General features: G+C 50.9%; 1 protein-coding gene across 1 annotated transcript in view; it reads left to right on the top strand.

Moving 5' to 3' along the window:
- Pepd (peptidase D) overlaps positions 1 to 21,725 on the top strand; it is a 134,889-nt gene that overhangs the window by 29,791 nt on the left and 83,373 nt on the right. The window contains exons 5-7 of the mRNA XM_052760063.1: positions 312 to 359; positions 2,523 to 2,584; positions 12,578 to 12,622. Of these exons, the coding sequence (XP_052616023.1) occupies positions 312 to 359; positions 2,523 to 2,584; positions 12,578 to 12,622 (155 nt within the window). The remainder of the gene's footprint in view (positions 1 to 311; positions 360 to 2,522; positions 2,585 to 12,577; positions 12,623 to 21,725) is intronic.

Below are 21,725 nucleotides of genomic sequence, written 5' to 3'. Positions count from 1 at the left end.
TCCATTTCAAGTTGTTGATGTTTGGAGGAGTCGCTTGTTGCTGTGACAGATACCTGAGAGGAGCATCTTAGGAAGGGGAAGGTTTGTTTTAGTTCTGGGTCAGAGGGCTTCAGTCATCATGGGTGCAGTCTGTGACAGCAGGAGCATGTGGTGGCGAGTGTCCCCATCACAGCAGACCCGCTTCTCCCAGCCAGACCCCACCTCCTAAAGGATTTGCGGCCTTCAAAACAGTGTCTAGCCACTTAACACATGAGTCTGTCTGAGACATTTCCCTAATACCGCTCTAAAGTGGGTTTTCTTTTGATTTCCAGATTGCCAGTGTCCTGACCTCACAGAAGCCCTCTGCCCTCCTCACTTTGGTAAGTGGCTGGTGTACAGGAGCTGTGTGGTACTTGGCACCGAGGAGATGTTTGTCGGGGGCCAAAAACCTGCCTCTGTCATGTGGAGGATTATACGGAAAGAACCTAGGCACAGAGGCGTGTGCCGGCTTGGGAGGCTGAGGCAGGAGAGGCCAGCCTGGGCTTCCTAAGAGCTGGTGTCAAGTAAACCCAAAAGAGAAACTGAGGAATGGTCGTGTGTGATAAGCAGGGGCACGTGTGTCCTCATGGCTGCTGTGTCTAAGATGCCATCCTAAGTCTGCATGGGATGTGCTGGGTCTGGTCTTGTGGCCACAGTGGGCAAGATATCTCCAGACTGGGAGATGTAACTGTGTCCAGCTTACGCTCATGGCATTTCAGGTCTAGATTGTCACTCTTTATTCATACCCTGAGTCCCCATGATAAGACAGTTTGAAAGTCACACTCTTACGTCTTAAGGAGGGCACAGTCTGGGGTAGGGCAAGGGGTGTAGGGTGGGCTCCTGGTATCCAGGAGGGGCGCGGGCGGGGGGTGGCTCCCTCACACACAGAGCCCTTCTTGCTTCCAGAATGGCTCTTCTCCCCTTTGTTACCTGCTTTATGTGGGAACACCGACCCCACCCCACCCCCACCCGCACCACCACCCACTTCCACTTGTTCTCTTGGCTGTACCACTTCTGTGGCTAAGCATGGAGGCTGGCTGTGACGATTGAGGTCAGAGCTGGCCCAGTGTGTTTTTTCTGGGATCGCAGTTGGACAGGGAGGAATCAGCCTGAGATTCTTGAGAAAGCAGGTGATTGCTCAGAGTGTCCCCTCTCTGGGGTGGCTTGCTTTTCTCTGAACCACTTGTTTTGTCTCAGTGTGTGGCTGCACTCCGTTGGACATCTGCTTACAGCTTGGAAAGGAGACAGATGGAGGCTGAGGCCATAGTTGTCCCTGGGTATCCATGGAGGGTTGGTTCCCAGACCCCTGGAGATACCAACACTACAGATGCAGGAGTCTTTTATTACATTAACCTATGCACACCTCCCGTATCCACTAAGTCATCTCTAGGTTACATGTGACTCCTAGTACAGTGTCTTAGTCAGGGTTTCTGTGCTGTATAAACACCATGACCTAAAGCAACCTGGGGAGGAGAGGGTTTACTCCATCTTCTAGCTTGTAGTCCAGTGTCAGAGAAGTCAGGGCAGGAACTCAAGCAGGACAGGGACCTGGAGCTGATGCAGAGGCTGTGAAGGGATGCTGCTTACTAGCTTGTTCCCCATGGCTTGCTCAGCAGGCTTTCTTATGCCAGATAGGAACACCTGCCCAGGGGTGGCACTGCCCACAATGGGCTGGACCTTCCCACATCCATCACAATCAAGAAAATGCCCTACAGGCCAATCTGATGGAGGCATTGTCTCAACTGTGGTTCCAGACCTCTTCTCAAAGGACTCTAGCTTGTGTCAAGTTGACATGAAACTAGCCAGCACGATGCCCTGTGTATACTGTTACACTGTCTTGTTTAGGGGATGATGGTAAGGAAAAAACCCTGCAGCTGTAATTGGTTTTTTGTGTGGTGAGGGGCTGTTGTTGTTTTCTTTTTTTAAGTATTTTTGTTCTGTGATTGTTGACTCTGTGGTTACAGAACTGGGTAAGGTATCTCAGGGTCTTGCCTGTCTTGCCCAGCTCCTGCCGGGGCCTGAGTGTCTGAGCAATGTGAACACAGTGCCCTGACCCATCCGGACCAGTCCCTCGCTCTGTACCTGGGATACCTCTGCCTCCTCTCCCTCTACTTTCCTTCTTTCTTTTTGTTGGTTGTGGTTTTGTTTTTGAGACAGAATGTCTGTATAGCCCAGGCTAGCCTTGAACTGGTGATCTGCCCTCCTCAGCCTCCCCAGTGCTAAGACTACAAGCATGCACCACTGTAGCTGGATTTCTCTGTTTTTCACATGCACTGGGGAAAAAAGTTCCACCTTTGCTCTGGGGCCCAGCTCAGCGCTCCCCTGCTATGGAGCCTGTTTGTCAGGGAAAGGCTAAGGGGCAGGACACGCTGGCCTGTGCAAGGTAGGGTTCTCTTCCATTTGAGTCTGGCTGGAAGAGGCAGACAGCCCTCGGCCCGCGTGGGGATGCTTTGTGGGTCCATGTGTGACACACCTGTTCTCATACACCCCTTTTCTCCCCACAGCGTGGTGTCAACACAGACAGCGGCAGTGTCTGCAGAGAGGCCTCCTTCGAGGGCATCAGCAAGTGAGTCCCTCCTCCGCCTGCTCTGCCTTTGTCAGCTGACCTCTCCCAGGCTGGCCACTCGAGACGTGACCTCTGGGAGCACGCTGAAAGTGGATTTGATCACGTGTTTGGAGGAAATGTGTAGAGAAATAATTGGTGTAAAATCACTCCATCTTTTACCTGAAGGAAAACACCCCTCCTTGTTGGGCTCCATCTTGGAAGAGCCCTGGGAGCCCTGGACTCTGTGTGGCAAGAGTAGCTGTTTTCTTTCTTTTGTGTTTCACGTGGATTGGGTGACTGTGTGTGTGTGGGGGGGGGGGAGTGAGTGTGGGTGCCAGGGCGTGGGTGGAGGTCAGAGGACAACTTGTAGGGGCTGGCTCCCTCCTTCCACCGTGTGGATCCTGGAATTGAACTGAGGCTGACAGGCAAGTTCACCCTTGAAGACAAACTGCCCACATCGACAGCCTTGTTTTGTTTTCTGTGTAGCCCAGGCTGGCCTAGAAGTGACCCATGCCGTGGCTCTGAGCTTTGTAGTCTTTTTTTGTATCAACCCCATCCCCAGTCCTGGGCCAGCCCAGCTCTCAGCAACTCCCAGTTGCTGTCTCCCACTGCCCTAACCTTTTACTCACTCCCAGCTAAGCTCTGGGTCCAGCCCCCTAATCCCTACTCAGGAAATAGGTCCCCTCTCTGGGCTGGAGATCCCTGGAGCGCCCTCTGTCTCCTTGTCACACCTCACCCTTGCCCCCAGAGAGCGCTGCCTGCTAGCTGCATGTATGCTGCCTGGTCAGGTTGGGTCCTGGGAGGTCCGGCTAGAGTGGCCGGCTGCTACTGTTATAGTTGGGCCCTTGAGGCAGCAAACAGCCGTCATCCCTGCTCCTGCACCTGAGCCACAGTGCCCCCTACCACAAGTGCTCTGTAGGCACCCTGTCCTCTGTTGTCCTTTTGTGGACGGAGGTGGGACCAGCAGAGCGCTTATAATTATGGATGAGTCTCAGCCGCAGGAGGGAATCTGTGTATGCGATGGAGGGATGATTAGAAAGGATTATGAGCTCATGAATATGTATCGTGTCTCCAACGATCAGAGCTGTGGGGCAGGAGCGCTGGGTATCCAGTTTGCTTCTTTCATGGCACAAACTGCTGCATCCTCTTGGGAATTTGCCCTAAGTGGCCTGGTGGTGACCAGCCCAGCTTGCTGAAATGCCAACTGCCAAGTCACCGTCTACCTCCTAATACCCCAGCACTGCCAGGTGCCTGTGCCCCAACACCCTGCTCACTTTTCTCAACCCATACCGTCCGCAGCCTCTGCCTGGGTCTCAGCCATGTGGGAAGGGCCCTGTGCTGCAAGTAGGTGACTGGCTCTCACTGCCTGGCTCTGTGACCTTGGCCACCACATGTAACACAGCACTGCTTCGGTGGTGGGACCGAAGGAAACAGCTGGGGGCCAGAGCCTGCCTGGTGGCTCAAATCTGTTACCCCGTGAACCTTGGTCTCCCTAACTGTGTGGTAGCCAGGTGGACCCAGCGTGCTCAGCGGCCTGAGTCCTGCTTGGCTCTAAGCTGCAGTGTCTGGACCCTGCCCCGGAGGATGCTGAGTTTCTCCCAGGCTGGCATCTGGTGGGTCATGTGACTAGTGAAGCCCTGGGGTGAAGCTGCTGAGGCAGATCTCCGCACTGGGAAGTTTCACTAAGAAAAGCAGGTGGGACCCACATGGCCATCACGGTCACTGGGGGCCAGAAGCGGAGGCCTCATCCTGCCTCACTGACAGGATTCCCTGCTGCAGACTCCAGCCTTGCTCTCCTCTCAGCAGATCCCAGCTTCTGCCCCTTGCTTCTCCCCTGAGTCTCTTCAGTCCTTCTCAGAACCTCAGTGGCCTTGTGCCTGCAAACCTCCACCCTGCGGACACCTTGAAGCTTGTCTGTCTGGTTTTGCTTTTGAGACAAGGTCTTGCTCTATAGCTTAGGCTGGCCTGGAGCTCACAAGTCTGTTGTAGGTGTGCACCACCATGTCCAGTTTGGAGACCTTTTCCTGAGAGCCCTACTTTTTCCCAGTCTTTGAGGGATGCACATATGGTGGGGGGCTGCCTGTGGTATTCCCTAGGCCCCATAGCAGCTGAGCTGGGCGACAGCTCTCCATGCTGGGTGTGGGCTGGGCTTGTTTCTGCACCCATGTGATGAGCTGTTGGCCAGAGTCTGACAGCTGATCTGTGCTTTGCAGTGTCTGACCTGTATATGGTACCCATATTCCCTCCTCTCTTTGGTCCAAAGTAGGCTTGTCCCTTACATCCTTTTCTACGGGCCTCACCTCTCACGGTCAGCCTTTGTGTAATTTCAGGTGTTCCTATGCTGGGACGAGATCCTTCATCAGTGTCCTCTACCCACATGCCGTGAGCACTGACTTGGGGTCCTGGCCACGGGGTCAAGTGCCCCTAGCCCCTCCCAGTTAGAAGTCATGTCTGTGTTCCTGGGCTCTGGGTATAGTCCAGTCCCATGCCTCTTACCAGTCAGGTAGCTAGCACCTCAGTTCTGTCACCCACTGGTCTCTGTGCCAGGCTAGGGAGAGACCTTGTCCTCAAGGGCCACCGTGACTCAGGCCTGCGTTTACCTGCCTGCCGAGAGTTCCAGCGGTTTGCTGGATAATAATAGCCTGTTTCCTAAGCAAGATGAATCTTGCTGTTGTCCTAGTTTCCAGTGTGCAACTGCTGTGTCCCCTGTCACCTCTCACTGCCCAGATGAAGCTCCACATTCCTGGGGTTTTTGCTTTTGACCCCTTTAAATGTCTCTCTTGAAATGCCTCCATCTTGGATCTCTATTTGACCTTCTGCCTAGCCGGATACTCAGGTTTGGCCCTCTCTGTCTGTCCTGATGAGCCTCCCAGGCTTCCAGTCCCCTTGACCTGCATGAAGGAGGGGGTAGCAGTGGCCTTAGTAGTCCACCCTTCCCAGAGCCTCTGGGCTGTGATCCAGCCAGGGAGTTGGTTTGTGACTTTACTTCAAAGTGTGGCTTCATAGGGTTACCTACCTGGGGTATTGTCCCATGTGTGTAGCCTTAGCCTCAGGCTTTCCTCAGCTACCCAGGGCCAGAGCCAGGCCTCCTGAGGCCCACAGCAGCGTGTGCGCCTGGTCTGAGAGTGGTGGAGACAATAGATGAACAGAGGGAAGAGGGAGGTGGAGGTGAGGGAGATGGTAGACATGTCAGAGGTCAGAGAGATCTTGCTGGAGCCCCAGGTCGCTGGGCTCACAAGAGGCTATGGCTTCTGCTTATTTTGTGATCTTTTGTGTTGAGTGAGGGGTCTGCCCATGGTGCCAGGCTTAGCCCTGTGGTCTTTGTGTTGAGTGAGGGGTCTGCCCATGGTGCCATGCTTGGGGGTCCTGTTGGATCAGAGACAAGTTCCAGGGAGCGTTTAGAAGAAGGCCTCTCCATGAGCTCGGGTAGGCATATGGTGGACAGGAGCAGGGTTGGGGACTCATTGCCTGGCCTTGCTGGGGGTGCAAGGGCTGCTCTGTAGGCTGGAGCTGGGAGAGGCAGAGATGGGGGTCAGACCTCTTCTTGTGGACTCCAGGCATCCAGGGCCCCTGGAGCACTCTGCTCCTGCAGCCCATGACCAAACCAGATGTCATAGATCTTTGTTAGTGTCCAAGGAAGTAGGTTTTAGGGCAGAGTTTCCTGAGATAGAGAAACTGACTACGAAGGTTCTTTGGAGTGGGCATGTGGCCTGAGCTGAGGGCCACTCATCCTTCAGAGTTAAGACATGTAATGGGGATGCTTCCCTGGTATGAGACCATCCCCCTTCCAGACAGGCAGAACCCGTGCCCAGGAGTTCTGGGTGGAGATAGCAAATTACAGAGTTCGCTGTTTCATGCCGTCATCTGAGAGAGAAATATGGTTCTTATTTCACATCAGCTGGCTATTGAGAATAAGCATATTTCTTATCTTTTGGCATTTAGTTAAATTGCCTTGCATATTTGAAGACAATTGGTTACAAATTAATTCCATTTAAATAAGCAGTTAAATATGAAATGCTGAATTTGGGACTTGTTAATGCAAGGATATTAATATTCAACGATGTGAATTTTAAAACCTAGGAAGTTAGAGGGACATTATTAAAACTTGACAATTTACAGCAAAATGCCAGTTTGTGGTTTGGGGACCATGACTTTTAGGTAACTGTTAACTTGTACATCAAGTTAATATTTAGGATTGGATTTCAAATTATAGGCCATGGAAATCTCCATAAAGGGAGAACCTGCTCCAACCCTGTAGCAGAGTGTGTGTGTGTGTGTGGGGGGGGAGTGTGTGTGTGTGTGTGTGTAGTGGTGGGGGTGGGGAGAGACAGAGGCCTGGCTCAGGCCAGGCCCGCCCTGTTCACCCTTCCGTTATCCGCCTTCCACTTCTAGGCTATCCTCCCACCCTCACTGGCGTGGTAGGGTTTTGGGTTTTGTTGTCTGTTGCATAATGAACATACTCTCATCAGTGAAAGTGCTCCTAGTACTGAGGCCACAGTGTGGACTACCTGAATTTCATTACTCAGAGTGAATCTATCCACATGGACTTTTAGAATCTTCCCTTTCTGAGTGTGTCTGTCTGTCTGGAATTCTATGTGTCTGTGTGTGTATGCCTTGGTCTGTGTGTGCCATTTGTGTCGTGTGTCCACACTTATGTGGTTGTAGGTCTTTCTGTATGTGTGTGTCTGGCTCTCGGGATGTGTGTGTATGTAAGTGTCTAGATGACCCCTGTCTCTTAAGTGTGTGTGCAACATATGTCTGCCTGTGTCTGTGCGTGTGGAATAATTCCTCCTTTGTCTGTAGTTTAAATTTCTGCAATCTCACTCACAGTTAACCACAATCTGAAAATATTACATGGAAAATTCTAGAAATATGTAACTCACAAGGACCCCAAGTCGGTGCTCATGGCCTTTAGGATAGGACACCGATGAAGGCCCCCATCCCAGCAGAGGAGCCCCTGAAGACTATACAGTGGTGTGACAAAGTGAGAGGTGAGGCCCAGGGGAAGGAGGCGCTAGGGGGCATGCATGGGGGATGGGAATGCTCAGCACAGGCGATTCCAAAGCACGCATCCCACTACTGACTCACCCCTCACTCACACTCGGCAGTTTTGGGACAGGGTCTCACTGTGTAGTCCAGGCTCGCCTCAAATTCATAGTCCTCTTACCTCAGCCCCCTGCAGGGCTGAGATTGCATGCATTGCTATGCTTGGCGAGTTCATAAGTTTATGTTGTTCTGTGATTCCATCTTGCATCATTTACCCAGGACATGTCAGTTACATGTGATACTCACCCATCAGTCTCTCAGGAGCTGTCTCTGTTATCAAATCAGCCATGTGGTATCCCAGTACTTGTGTTTAGATAGCCTCTATTTTACTTATAATTAATTTTCCAAAGCATGAGTCTATTGATGCTGGCAATTTTATTATAGTATGTTGTAATTGTTCTATTTTATTATTACTTATTACTAGCCTCCTACTGTGCCTAATTTATAAATTAAATTTTACCATAGCTATTTATGCTTAGAGGAGGGAACCATGATATATCTAATCTTCAGTACTATCTATATTCTCAGGCATCCACTGGGGTTCTAGGAATGTGTCCTTCCTAGGACACAGGTGACATCTCAGTCCATCTGTATGTGTCTTGGGTGTCTCTTATTTGCACATCTATATATGTCTTCTAAGGTCACAGCTGTCTTTGTGTGTGTCTGTGTGTGTGTGTGTGTGTGTGTGTGTGTGTGTGTGTGTGTGTGTGTGTGCAGCCGTGTCTATATGCACGTGGGTATATGAATTGTGTGCAGTGAGATGCAGCTGCTGTTGAGCAGCTAGTCCAGTGCTTTCTCTAAGGTGACAGGTCTTGATTTATGTGACCCGCTGCTCTGTCTTTGTTCTGAGCCACATCAGCTGTCTATAATCTCTGTGATACCCCACAGGTAGGACTTCGATTCGTCTGTTCTTAGATTTGTTTATTTTTATTGTATGTGTATGAATGTTTGCCTACATGTATGTCTGTGCAACATATGCAGGCAGTGCCCGTAGAGGCCAGAAGAGGGCACTAGGTCCCCTGGAGTAACAAATGGTTGTGTACTGGTAGTTGCTGGGGACTGAACCCAGATCCTCTGTAAGAGCAGCTAGTGTTCTTAGCCACCGAGCCATCCCTCCAGGCCCGTGACTTTGATTCTAAAGTATTTGAGTTGATTTAGAACCGAGAAGCCTTGCTTGTGTCCTTCAGGATCCGAAGCTTCAGAGAGGAATCTTCTAAGGCTGCTGGTACCTTTTCTTGCCCACCCCCACTCCTTGGTCAGGGTAAGGCTATTCCTTATGGCCATGGCATTAGATCAGCTCAAATGCCAGTCATGAGGCCGTGGAGAGTCCCTGGGCTATGTGAAGTCAGAAACTCATAGCTCTACCTATGCCTCTGTGGGGGAGATCATGGAATCCAGAAGGCCAAGGTCTTACCCGAGGGTCCTCTGCTGGTTCTCATGACCAGGGTTGGGATGCTCACTGAGTTATCTGACCACCACCATCATCGGTTTGGGAACACTTTGATCACCCAAAGGAAGCCCTGTGCTCCCCTGCGGTCCATGTCCTTTCTCCTGGCCCCCACTCTCTCTGTTCACCCGACACTTGATGATACATAGAGTCATCCCATTTGCAGGCTGTGCATCTGGTGTCTTTCTCTTGTCGTTGTGTATGGAGGGTGTGTGTGTGCGCGCGCGTGCATAGTCACATATGTATGTATGCATGTGTCTCTTGGTAATTTTTAAGACATTACAAGCAAAAGCTACATTTCTGTTGTCTCCATATTTGCCTATATGGTCACCTTTACCAGTGATCCCTCCTTAAGGTTATTTTTATTCATATCTGTGTATGTCTGTGTGAGTGTATGCGTGCATATTCAGTGCCTGCAGAGGCCAGAAGAGGGCATTAAATCCCCTAGAACTGGAATTACAGGAGCCACCCAAAGTGGGTCCTGGGAATTGAACTCTTTTCTCCTGGTAGAGCAATATACACTCTTAACCACCAACCATCTCTCTGGCACCACCCTCTGCCTTTAAAAAACAAACAAATCCAGTGTTTTAAACATTTATTCGTTTGTGTTTGCATGCCTGTGTTTGGTGCACATGTAGAGTTCTGAGGGCAGATTGGGAGAGCTGGTTCTCTTCTGCCAAGGAGGTCTCAGGAATCGAACTCGAGTTATCAAGCATGCAGTGAGCGCCTTTACCCACTGAGCCATCTCCATGGCCCATCAGTGCCCGCTTCTTCTTCACGTAGATTCACATCACTCTCTAGTGCCCTTTCAGTCTGAAGGAATCCTTGTAGGACCAATGTACTAGAGATAAATTTCCTCCTGTTTTGTTTATCTGAGGAGTTTTAATTCTCCATTTTTTTTTTTTTTAGCAATGCAAGGAGACTATTTTGAAAGAATTTTGCCATAACCATAGTGAACACACGCCAAGCAGCTGTCTGTCTTTTCCTTCATCCCCATCTTCATAGGAGTTGATGCCTGCTTCCTTGTAATCCTTCTCTAGGGCAGCCATATCCTTCTAGCCTCAGAGAACTCACCTCTTCCATGTTCTTACCCTAATACCAATGTACAAAAGTCCCCCTGGCATAATAAAGTCAAACTTGTGGTCCATGCAGGCCCAGGCCTCAGCAATGGCAGGCATATTGCTCAGAATACACGTGACACATAGCACACTGCACCTTGGCCAGACTCCTAGGCACCATACCAGGAGGCAAACAGTTGATACCAACCTTGAAACCCATAGGACACGAGTCCACATGGCTGCTATTCTTGGTCTTAATGGCTGTGATGGCAGCATTCACATCCTTGGGTAGCACATTTCCACCTTACGGGAGTCAGCAGGATATGTACTTACTTGGCTGTGCTAGGGGTCACACGTGTCACCTTCTGATTGGCAGGTTCCAAGCAGCCATTATTGATCTCTGCCACCAGTAGGCCTCTGCAGAGATGACTGGAGCATAGGTGGCCAAGGGGAAGTAGATACAAGGGTAGGGCAAATGTTGGTCTAGAACTCTGTCAGATTCGTGGTGGAGCCCCTTTGAGGAGTGGAATCGCTTTGATAGAGGAGGCAGTTTGAGTGATGAGGTGGCTGAGGTTGGTATGGGTTGGGTGTTTGATGTCATACAGCCTCATTGTCCTCCATAAAGCCACAGTCTGAGTGCTCCAGGGTGGTGTGGGTGCCAAGTTTGGTGTGGGTGTGAACACGTAGGAACTCCAGTTCAGGCATCTTGTCACAGTCAGTAGAGAGCCACTCCTTCAGCAGTGGGGTAGAACCAGAGCCCTCTCCAAAGCTGTGGAAACCGAGGAGACCCTGAGTCCAACCTGGCTTGGTGATCTCACCAGTGATGTAATGGCCATGGATATAGTTGTTAGTAGCATCCTTTGGGTAGCATAAGATGCTTTGGGTCACATCAGTTACCATAGGCTCCAGGTCCACAAAGATTGCCCATGGCTTACAGTTTCTGGCACCAGTTTAACAAAGTTAAAGGTGGAGGAGTTGGACACTTGTCCATCAGGCTGAATCTTATGTCCTAGACAGTTCGGCTCAGAGCAGGCCTTACCCGTCTGGACATATGAACTGACATGCATTCACACATGATGAACCCTGATGGTGCTTCTCATATAGTCAGGGTCACAGGTCACAGTGAGACCCTTTTCCTTCATTTTTGAAGCATATCTTTGCTGAATTTTTTCTTTCCCAATTTTTTGTTTCTTTCAAGTCTTTGAACATTATCCCACTGTCCTTCTGGTGTGGAATTGGCCACTGATCAGAACGCACCAGGATCATACCCTGTGTGTGGTGAACTGAGTTTCTCGTTATGCTTGTAAGATGCAGAAACTCCTTGATCGACAGCTGTGCTGTATGTATCCATCAGCCTTTCGTAAGGTTGGAAACTGGAAGTTGAACCACTGGGTTGTAGATCCTCCTCATGACATCCCAATCAGAAAACTGAAAGTCCTAAGTCTAGCCTTGTGCGTGCAGGACCACCAACGTATACTCTGTTGTTTGGCAGTTTGACTATGGTATGTCTTTAAATCTGTGCTACTTAGAGACTGTTGAGCTTGAAGGGGCTGGAGAGATGGCCCAGTGGTTAAGAGTGCTGGCTGACTTGCAGAGGATCCAGGTTCAATTCCCAGCAACCACATGACAGCTGTCTGTAACTTCAGTCCCAGGGGATCCAGCATTTTCTTCTGGCCTCTACAGGCACCAGGAATGCACATGGGGCATGGATATACATGCAGGCAAGATACCCATGCACATGAAATGAACTTGTTTTTTTGTTTTTTTTTTTTTTTTTTTTTTTTTTTTTTTTTTTTTGGTTTTTCGAGACAGGGTTTCTCTGTGAAGCTTTGCGCCTTTCCTGGATCTCACTCTGTAGACCAGGCTGGCCTCGAACTCACAGAGATCCGCCTGGCTCTGCCTCCCGAGTGCTGGGATTAAAGGCGTGCGCCACCACCGCCCGGCTGAAATGAACTTGTTTTTAAAAAAGGGTGTGCAGATTTGCATTTTTCATCAAATAATTAGTGAAAAATTCAGCTTCTTCTCTTCAATATTCTTTCTGTTCCCCCTTTCTGGTACTCCCATTATGTGTGTGTGTGTGTGTGTGTGTATTAATGAACTTGATAAAGAGTCTGCCTAGTAGGGAAGAGGGGTGTTTTTAGTCAAAATGCTTGCTCTCCAACTGACCCACACTTAGAGGTGGCGGCCCAGGCCTTCAGGCCTGCACAAAGTGAGCAGCAGCTTTCTCCAGGCCAGAAAGCCAGGAAATTAAAAGTGGGGTCCTCTCTTGGTCATGGTGTGTTTGTGGTGAACGAGGTACTTCTCGCTGGGGTCCTCTCTTGGTCATGGTGTGTTTGTGGTGAACGAGGTACTTCTCGCTGGGGTCCTCTCTTGGTCATGGTGTGTTTGTGGTGAACGAGGTACTTCTCGCTGGGGTATGCTAGGCCATCCAACTAATGCCATTGGTGTATTTTCTCTTTATAGGTTCAATGTCAACAATACGATTCTTCACCCAGAGATCGTGGAATGGTGAGTCCTTGGCTTGTGACTACCTGGGCTAATTGTGCTCAGTTCACAGAGAATGGAGACCATTCTTTTGACCACCCCACTTAGAGAACCAGTCTTGATATGTGCTCTATCCTGTTATTCATGCTGTTCATGGCTGTGACTGTCCCATAGGCAGCTCTTACATCCAGCACAGCTGGTGTGTCAGGTGGCTTTGGGGTGAACCTTCTCAGGCTCGGAGTAGCTTCTGCATGCTATCACTTTTCTTCCAGGCCACCGAGCTGCTCTTTAATGGTGGCCGGACAGTTTTTTGTTGAGTGGCTGCACTTACTGTGAAGTGGGAGAGAGATGAGGCAGACTTCATTGGGAGGTGTGCAGAAGGCTCCTCACTTCTGATCCTGAGTCTGTGTGGTGACATTTTCTTGCCTAGTTGGGAGATCTGACTTGTGAGTCCCAAAATGTGGGATTACTGTGTCCTAGACACAATGGAGGTGAGGGTGGTACACGATGAGGTGGGGGTCAGGAATCGGGCTAAGGAACCCTTTGTTCAAGGACATTGGGGAAAGGGGCGGTGGTCTTGTGTGACCGAACAAAGCCAGGGAAGTGGCCCCTGAGTGGACCGAGGGACATTGTTGCTGTCGGGTTTTGGCTTTGTCCTGAGAGAAGAAAGCACAGGAAACTTTTGAAGGATTAGGAGAGTACAGATCAGGTTTGTATTTCCAAAAGCCATTTTAGCCTCTGACCACAGACTCAGCTAGAGGCAGGAATGGGAACTGGTTGTCACTGAGGGGACTGCTGCAGGAGCCACATGGCCATGGAGGCAGCGGAGTGACAGAACTGAGATTTATTCTGGTGAGTTGAGTCTGAGGCAGGTGCCCGTGGGAGATGGGTGGAGACCCAGGAGCTGCTGACAGGTGTCGACAGTAACCCTGGCCCAGTGCCCGTCACAGCCGCACCTCAGTGAGGGTGGAGACTGTCCTTCAGGCTCATGGCATCTCCTCTTGTTTGTTTCAAGTGTCCAGTGTGTGTCCCTGTGGCTCACTCAGCAGAACAAGTCGCGAGTACTTGGGATTGGCCCGTGTCCCCGTCTTCTTCACCGTGACTGCCCTGAGGTCACTGGCAGTGGGGAGTGTGCTGGAGAACACAGCTGGCTTGTGAGCTCCAGCGTCTCCCTGAGGGATGAGCCATTAGTTCGTCACTTTAGAGCAAGCTCACTTTAATTCCGGTGACATTTGCGAGGCTCCAAGGTGGAGTCTCGCGTTTATAAGAATGCCTCTCAGTTTTATTAAAGCGAGCAGCAAAAAGGACTTATTTGGCATTTGATGGTAGTAGAACAATTTCAGAAATGTCACATTGTCCTTGCCGCCTCAGGGGTGTGTTTTAATAGCACGGGGCCCAGTCTCTGCCGTGATACAGTTGGTCTTGGCAGATCCATCATAGCCACAATTATGGCCCTCCTTGCCAGAACCCAAGGAGGGGCTCTGGGCGCGGCAGCAGCCGGTCCTTCATCTCCCAAAGCAGGTGGGCTCTCTGTGACGTTAAATTACTGTTTGGTGTTAGATTTTTGGGAGTTCCTGGGTTTTGCTCATTTGTTTGGGTGTTACTGTATAACTCAGAATGGCCTTAACCTTGAGATCTGCCTGCTTTTTCATTCCCAATGCTGGAACTGAAGGTCCATGCCACCACACTCATCTGCTCCCGGGGCTTGAGTGCCCTGGCTGCGTGCTCTCTCCCACTCTGTGGAGGGCGTCTGCCCAGGGGAGAGTGTCAGCTCCAGTCCCTGTCCCTTTCAAGACCACGGATGGACGGAACTTTCCTGTCTCCATAGCTTCAGCTGAGAGAGAGCTGTGCTCATACCCAGCTATGGTGGGGATGGAAGGATTGCCTGTCTCCCTTTCATCATCTGCAAAGCTGATGAAGTGAGTGTGTGAGACAGGAGTCAAGCTGGTGTGTCTTAACAACACAGGCCCTGCCGAGACTCCCCGTGGAAGGCCTGTGCTGATAAACACCGGGCGTGCCACTCTACTTAAAGAGGTTGTTGCTATTGATGTATGAGGCAGCTGCTCCAGTTAGTCCCATGCTACAGATGAGGAAATGGAGGCCCAGAGAATTAGGGACTCACCCAAGGAAAAGCCGTGAATCCAGGCTGTTGGCTCTATGGTCTTACAGAGCCTCTTGTAGCTCAGCTAAATGCCCTGGAGTCCAGGGCCTGCCTGGTTGCCAGTTTTCCCCCAGCTCACTCCAGCCCCTCTGCAAGGCCAGCTGACTGGATTGAGTCTCAGGAAAAGTCTCTGGACCAGAGAGCAGGGCTGTGTAGGAAAGCGTCCCTGGCATCTACACAATACCCTAGACCCAGATTAGCAAGTTGGGCATTTGGGGGTTTTTCCAGGGCCAGTCTGACCGGGAGGTCTCCCGGCATGGGGAGCTGGTGCCTCAGGGTTGTGTGTTTTGTTTTTGACTGGCATTCATTCCCTTTGTGTGACTGTTTTATCGTTTTCCATCCTCTCAAGCGGCACCTTTTTGATTTCCTGTAAATTCCTCCATAATTGTACTCTTCCTGCAAACACAAGATCATAACTGCACATTTCTTCCTTTTGCTCAGTGTTGCGGCTGGAACGTATAGGTCAAAAGTTGAATCTGACTAAGAGCAGGCTTGTCACTGCCATAATTCAGGCCGGGCTTCTGCTTTGTTGTTTTGTAGAGGATGAAATTGATCTGGAGGTAGGGTAGGAAATAAAAGGAGATGCCTTCATCCCTCTCAGCTCCATGCCAGGGGCTGCAGCTAAGCACTCACGGAAGCGTGAGTGTATCCATGGCTGTTGTGCATCTCCTTGGGTGTTAAGTGAGACCGAGTCCATTTGAGTCATACACAGGTTTTAGAAGTGTTAATTGCATGGCCTGCATGCATTAAAATGTGGGCTGTAGGTAATGTTTCTGCTCCTCTGCCTACTGCCTGCACAGGAGTTAAACTGCAGGGGGCTTCAGGACAGAGGTGCGCCGGAACCTGTCCCAAATTTAAAATGTGTGCAGACGATGACCTAGATTGCTGGCATATGGGAAGTATACAGTAGCACCGCCGTCTGTGTCTCTTGCTGAGTAGTCCTGGCACCCTTCACAGACCCTTCATGTAAGGACCGGAGATTCCCAAGGCAGAGAGAGAGCTTGGTTCCTGCACACCAGAAAGTGGGGCATGGATGGGGGAGCATCCCTGTGCCCAAAGTCCTGTGCCAGACATCTGACCCAACAAATTTGGTCTGGTCACTAACCTTGGAAACCAAGTGGAAGCAATGGGGGCACACGCCTTTAATTAATCCCAGCACTTGGGAGGCAGAGACAGGCGGATCTCTGTGATTCGAGGCCAGCCTGGGCTACAGAGCGAGATCCAGGACAGCCAGGACTACACAGAGAAACCCTGTTTCAAAAAAGAAAGAAAGAAAGAAGGGAGGGAAGGAGGGAGGGAGGGAGGGATGAAGGAAGGAAGGAAGGAAGGAAGGAAGGAAGGAAGGAAGGAAGGAAGGAAGCCAGGGACAGTCATAAAGGAGTGTAGTCACTGTGGCTGTATCGAGAAGATGGGGAACGAGAGTCTCAACCATTGGTAGGCTTGTATGAGTTTTAGGGGGAGTTGGGCTGGGCAGGACTGAGAAATCTGTACAGTTAAGCAATCTGGGTCAGCTTGTGGTCTGGCTGATCTTTGTTTCAGTTCTGGTTCTGACAGATGACTCCAGAGAAGTCTTAGCACTTGAGGGGGCCGTCTAGTTCCCATGAGATGTTTGCTTCTGCTTGGGCAGACGAGACACCCTTCCTTTCTCAGTATTCTCAGTCTTTGAGGCAGTTGCCCCCATTCAGGGGGTGATCTGTCTGTGAGGCTTTGCAATGCAAAGTGACTGCAGGCTCAGAACTATAATTGGAGATATTGATGCATCTTCAAAGGGTGTGTTAGTTAGGTTTCTATTGCTGTGATAAAACACCAGGGCCAAAAGTAACCTGGGGAGGAAAGGTTTGGCTTACACCTCTATATCACAGTCCGTCATTGAAGGAAGTCAGGACAGGGCCTCAAGGCAGGAACCCAGAGGCAGGAACTGAAGAAGAGACCGTGAAAGAATACTGCTTACTGGCTTGCCCCCATAGTTGGCTCAGTTTGCTTTCTCATGCACTCCAGGACCACGTGCTTAGGGTCTGTATCACCCACAGTGGGCTGGGCCCTTCCACATCAATCATCAGTCAAAATAATACCCCATGGCCTTGCCTACAAATCAGTCTTATGGAGGCATTTTCTAAATTAAAATTCCCTCTACTCAGGTATGTCTAGGTTTGCGTCAAGTTGACAAAAAAACAACCAAACCAACAAACAAACAAAACCAAGCACCATAGGGGGTTATAATAGACTGTTGTAAAGCTCTTAGTACCAGACCTTAGTTAATCTTTAGTTTTGGCTTGGAGACTGGGTATCACTATGGATTCCACAATGGTCTCAAACTCTTTTCTTTTGAGGGGGGATTTTGAGACAGGGTTTCTCTGTGTAGCTTTGTGCCTTTCCTGGAACCCACTCTGTAGCCCAGGCTGGCCTCCAAGTGCTGGGATTAAAGGCGTGCACAACCACCACCTGGCCGGTCTCAAACTCTTGAGTCTCCTGTTCCCTAGAGGTAGAATACCTTACCGAGCTAGAATACCAATAAAGAATACCTTAGTTATTCTTTATTGCCTTCAGCCTTGAAGGGGGAATGAAATATTTCAAGTTTCATCAGATTATAGACAAACATACCTTCAGTCATTAACATGCTAGTGTGTGGCCTTGAATAAGAACCTGACCCAAATAAAGGAAACATTCACAGAACAAGAGCAGAGACGCCAGGCTTCCTCCTGCTCTGTTTGCACAGATGCCCAAGGAGGAGTCTGTGCTTAGCAAACCCATGTCTGAATACCCATTCTATCTGCACCATGACAGGCACAGCCCCACCAGGAGTGGGTGGACTTCCTCCCACCTGCCTGTCCCCACCACCTCCTCTAGGGGCTGAGCTTGGCTCTGGCTTGTTGGAGAGGACTTGCTGGAGGAGCCTCCTGAGGATAGGGAACTCCAGCCCCTTTCTTATCTCTCTTGTTATTTCATGATTCTCTTGTTTTGATTCCTCAGTTTCCAGTGTGGAGGGGATGTTGGGGGCAGGTCCTGGGGAGTCCTTTGGTATTGAACTCGTGCCCACCTGGCTCCTGCAGAACCATCCCCTGTGCATTCATCTTTGGGAGAGATGGAATTCCTGGCTCTTTTAATGGGTTTTATTCAGCAAGCTGGCACCTTGATGCTTAGAGACTGATCTGGGAAATACTTCATCCTGTCTTGCTACTATTTTAATCAGTGCTGCATTCAGACCTCAGTTAATTGATGTCTTAATCCTGGGTTTAATGCCTAGAGGCAGTTTTGTGACCTGTGAATATCTAAGGAGAAAAAAAGATTGCACAAATAAATCTCTGCCTCGTATAGTTTTTGTCATTTCAGGCCTGTGGCAAGAGACTCCAGCTTCTGGTTCCAGGGTGAGGCCTGTGATCCCTCATCTTCCCACACACATGTTGGTGCCTCTGTGTGTGTGTGTGGCACATGTCTGTGTGTGTGTGTGTGTGTGTGTGTGTGTGTGTGTGTGTGTGTGTGCTGGGGGGGCACGTGTCTGTGTGTGTACATAACTACTCTACTGCTGAGCTTCATATCCAGCCATTGGCTTTTTGCTTTGCCCAGACTGGCTTCAAACTCATGGACTTGCCTCCATCTCCTGAGAGCTCAAGTTATGGGTATGTGCTGTCAGACCTGGTTTGTTGCTGCCTTTCTGTTTGAGCAGCCCCCTGGGTGTAATGATGCTCATAGCCATCACCCAAGGCCAAGCAGCACCCACATTTCCCAGCACGTATCGCCTGTACCTCTTGCCCCATCTGAAAGCTCGAGCTGCCTTCCACCCCAGCTTCCTAAAAAGGCTCCTAGCCTGAGCCCTGCTCCTTGGTTACTTCCTGTAGGAGGCGGCCTTGACCTCTCCTGGTGATGTCAAACTGGTAGGTGGATCCTGTATTTTCAGTAGCCATCTCATGCCTCCTTGGAAGATGAGACTCCTTCCCTCAGGCTCAGTAACCGATAGAAGACAGAGAACCTCCTTTCCTTGTCCTTTTGGCTCAGACATAGTAGAAGTGGCCTCATCACCTGGGAGAAGCCGTGCAGCCTGCTGGACAGACTTTATGTTGTTGGCAGTATGGCAGTGTTCTGGAATTAACCAACCAAGTTGGACAGGCCTCAAGTCTGCCTGGCACCTGGGAGAATCCACAGGCAATAGCTGCCAGGCCTGTCTAATTGGTCACATCAGCATCTGCAGATACCTGCTTAAGCTTAGATTAAGTCGGGAGGGCCGGAGTCCAGCCAGGCCTCTGAGTACAGCCTTCCCAGGGTAATTTGCCTTAGTCCTACTTCTGTTTGTTTGGTTTGGGTTTTGTATATTTGCTTTTTGGAACAAATTATCTCTAGGTAGCTCGTGCTGCCTTCAAATTCCAGCTTCCTGCCTCAGTTTCCCAAATGCTGGGATTATAGGGGTGGACTACTCCAGCTAGGTTTTTTGTTTTTTGTTTTGTTTTGTTTTTTTAAGTAGTCCTGGATAAATCAGCTAGAGGCCTAATGGCAGGACTCTGACCCTCCAGCCCCATTGGCTACCTGTGAGAAAGCCTCTGTTGGGGCAGAGAATTGTGTAGGATCTGGCCTTCTTCCTCCCATGATGGAGATGGTAGTCCACTGTAGGGAGGAGCCAGGGATGAGTGTGGGGGGAGAAGAAGAGCACTGGTGGTGGGGGTCTAGCCTGGGCCTCTTGTAGGGATGAGAGTGAGGGGAATAGGGCATCAGGATGCTCTAGCCTGGATCTCTTCTTTGTGGCCTAGCAGCAGTTCCCAGGAGGCTGTGCCACTGGCCTGAGAGGAGAGCAGTCCAGTCCCGGTGGACTCCCCCGGCTCTGACTGGGAATGAAAGGGTACTTGGCTAGGACTAGGACGATAGTGGCCTCTTTCAGCCCTGCTTCTACCCCAAGACGAGTGACAGGATCTCACTATGTAGCCCAGGTTAGCCCCAAACTCATGCTCTTCCCCAGCCTCTTAAGTCCTGGAATTACAGCTGTATTGCATGCCTGCCTCTTCTTTTTTTCTGAAAGTCAATCATGCTCCAGAAGTCCCCAGCCTGTGTGTTGTCTTGCTCTCTTATTTAGACAGTGGGTAGATTCCTCAGCTCTGCTCTGGGCCACAAATATCCGTCACTGTGGGTCCCTGCTCTTCAAGTCCACTCCAGCCTTTTGAAAGACACTTAAAGAGATTTCCATTGCGTTCCTTCTAGGAAGATTCCTCTCCTACCTGGGAGCAGAGAAGGACTTGGCCTAGGGTGGGGTATGTGGGAGCCCTCTCCAACCTTGAAAGAGCTGCTTTCTGGGATCTGGGGATCACTGAGCCCCCAGAAGAGGGAGGAGGCTTTGGGAGAGGCTGCATGCAGTTGCATGTGGAAAGCAGAATCAGGGTTGAGATATTTTCCCTCATCTAGAGGATACCTAGGGGCTACTGAAAGTTTGTGAGCAAGAGGGAGTTCTGTCTGTAAAGGGCAGCCTCGGGCATGGGTTGGATGTGGGCTGTCAGGAGACCAGAGGAAGATGTCTGTGTGCTATGCAGGAGGGCTGTGAGACCAGAACTCAATGGGAATCGGTCCATGCTGGGTCCTAGTAGGAGACCCGGTCCAGAGGCTTATTCCAGAGACAAGCAGCAGGTAGAGAAGACAAAGGGGGGTGGGGGGCAGGAGGGCCAGAGAGGATGGGCCATGCCTGCATCCACTGGTGAGCCCTGGGTTCCAGGAGCCAGTGAGAGGAAGGTTGGCAGAGGGTGAGGGCACGGTGGCCAGAAGGGGAGGGAAGGAGAGGAGGTTCATAGTGAACGAAGAAGCTGCTTTTGAGGGACTTGGCTGGAAGAGAGGGGAGTGAAAGCAGGGGATTTTACTGCAAGAGGCTCCAGCACAGGGGCCCGTGTGGGCAGCTGGTATGGTGCATATGCCTGTAAGCCCCGAACACCTGCAAGGTAGGAAGGTCTAGAGTTCAGAGCCCCTGGGTTACATGGTAAATTGGATGCCACCTTGAACTATAAAGATCCCGCCTCAAAAACCAAGAGCAAAGGAGGTGAAGGAGGTGCTGGGTATTCAGAACCCGTGGTGGGTAGGGCATAGAGCCCACCTCAGGAGAAAGGAGGAGAAGATGTGTCTGGAAACACAAACCTTGGCAACTGTGGGAGGAGAAGCAGATGGCCCATCCCCAGCTCAGTGTTCAGGTGTCCATCTGCTGAGAGGAGCCTCTGCAGGGAGGGTAGAGCAGGAGGAAGAAGGTGAGTCCGCACCTCCTGAATGCTCCTCCCAGAGACTGGGGCCTGGCTGTGATCAGGTGAGGCAGGTGATTGTCAGCTTCCATGCCAACCGCCTGGCCCCACGAATCCCCCCGCACTCTGTAGCAGCACCACAGGTCCTGTGGATGGGTGGATGCAGGCTGAGGGGCTGTGATGATTGGCAGGGGCAATGGTCAGAGGGCTAGGCCAGCAGTCTAAGTCGGGGACAGACAGGGCCAGAGATGGCACCCCCACATCTGCTTTAGTAGTGTTACCACGCTGAGGATCCCTGCCGTCTGTGGTGGACGGTGGTGAGGAAGGAGATGCAGTGGTCGCAAAGCTGTCCTGGGGTAGATTTGGACCTGCCCCTTCTGAAGACTACCAGCAAGCATTCTGGTCCCCTGGGGGAGCTGCCACCACAGCCCTGCTGTGGAATCAGAGGCCCCTCTGACAAAGTGTGGTCGGGCTCCAGGAAAGAAAGGGTGTCTTTGGGAGCAGTCCCCCCACTGTGCTTGTTCTGCCCTCCTCTCCCTGAGGAGATGCTCTAGAGCCTGTGAAAGGCAGTGCTGCGCCACAGGGCCTTCCTCGGCTCACAGTGGCTGGCTGCCCCAGGTGAATGGCACCATGGAGACGTGGCTGCTTCTCTGCTGTCCTGAGGGCTGCCTGCTCTGGTGGAGTCTGAGGTATGACTCAAGTCCATGGCACTCAGAGCCCATCCTGTTCCCAGCCATCCTTTCCTGGCTCTCTGTTCTGGGCAGCA

Source organism: Peromyscus californicus, unplaced genomic scaffold (genome assembly GCF_007827085.1).
Source record: "Peromyscus californicus insignis strain IS unplaced genomic scaffold, ASM782708v3 Scaffold_4__1_contigs__length_199733344, whole genome shotgun sequence".
NCBI lineage: Eukaryota > Metazoa > Chordata > Mammalia > Rodentia > Cricetidae > Peromyscus > Peromyscus californicus.
Note: the sequence above shows the minus strand (reverse complement) of the source record. Positions and strands in the feature narration are given on the sequence as shown.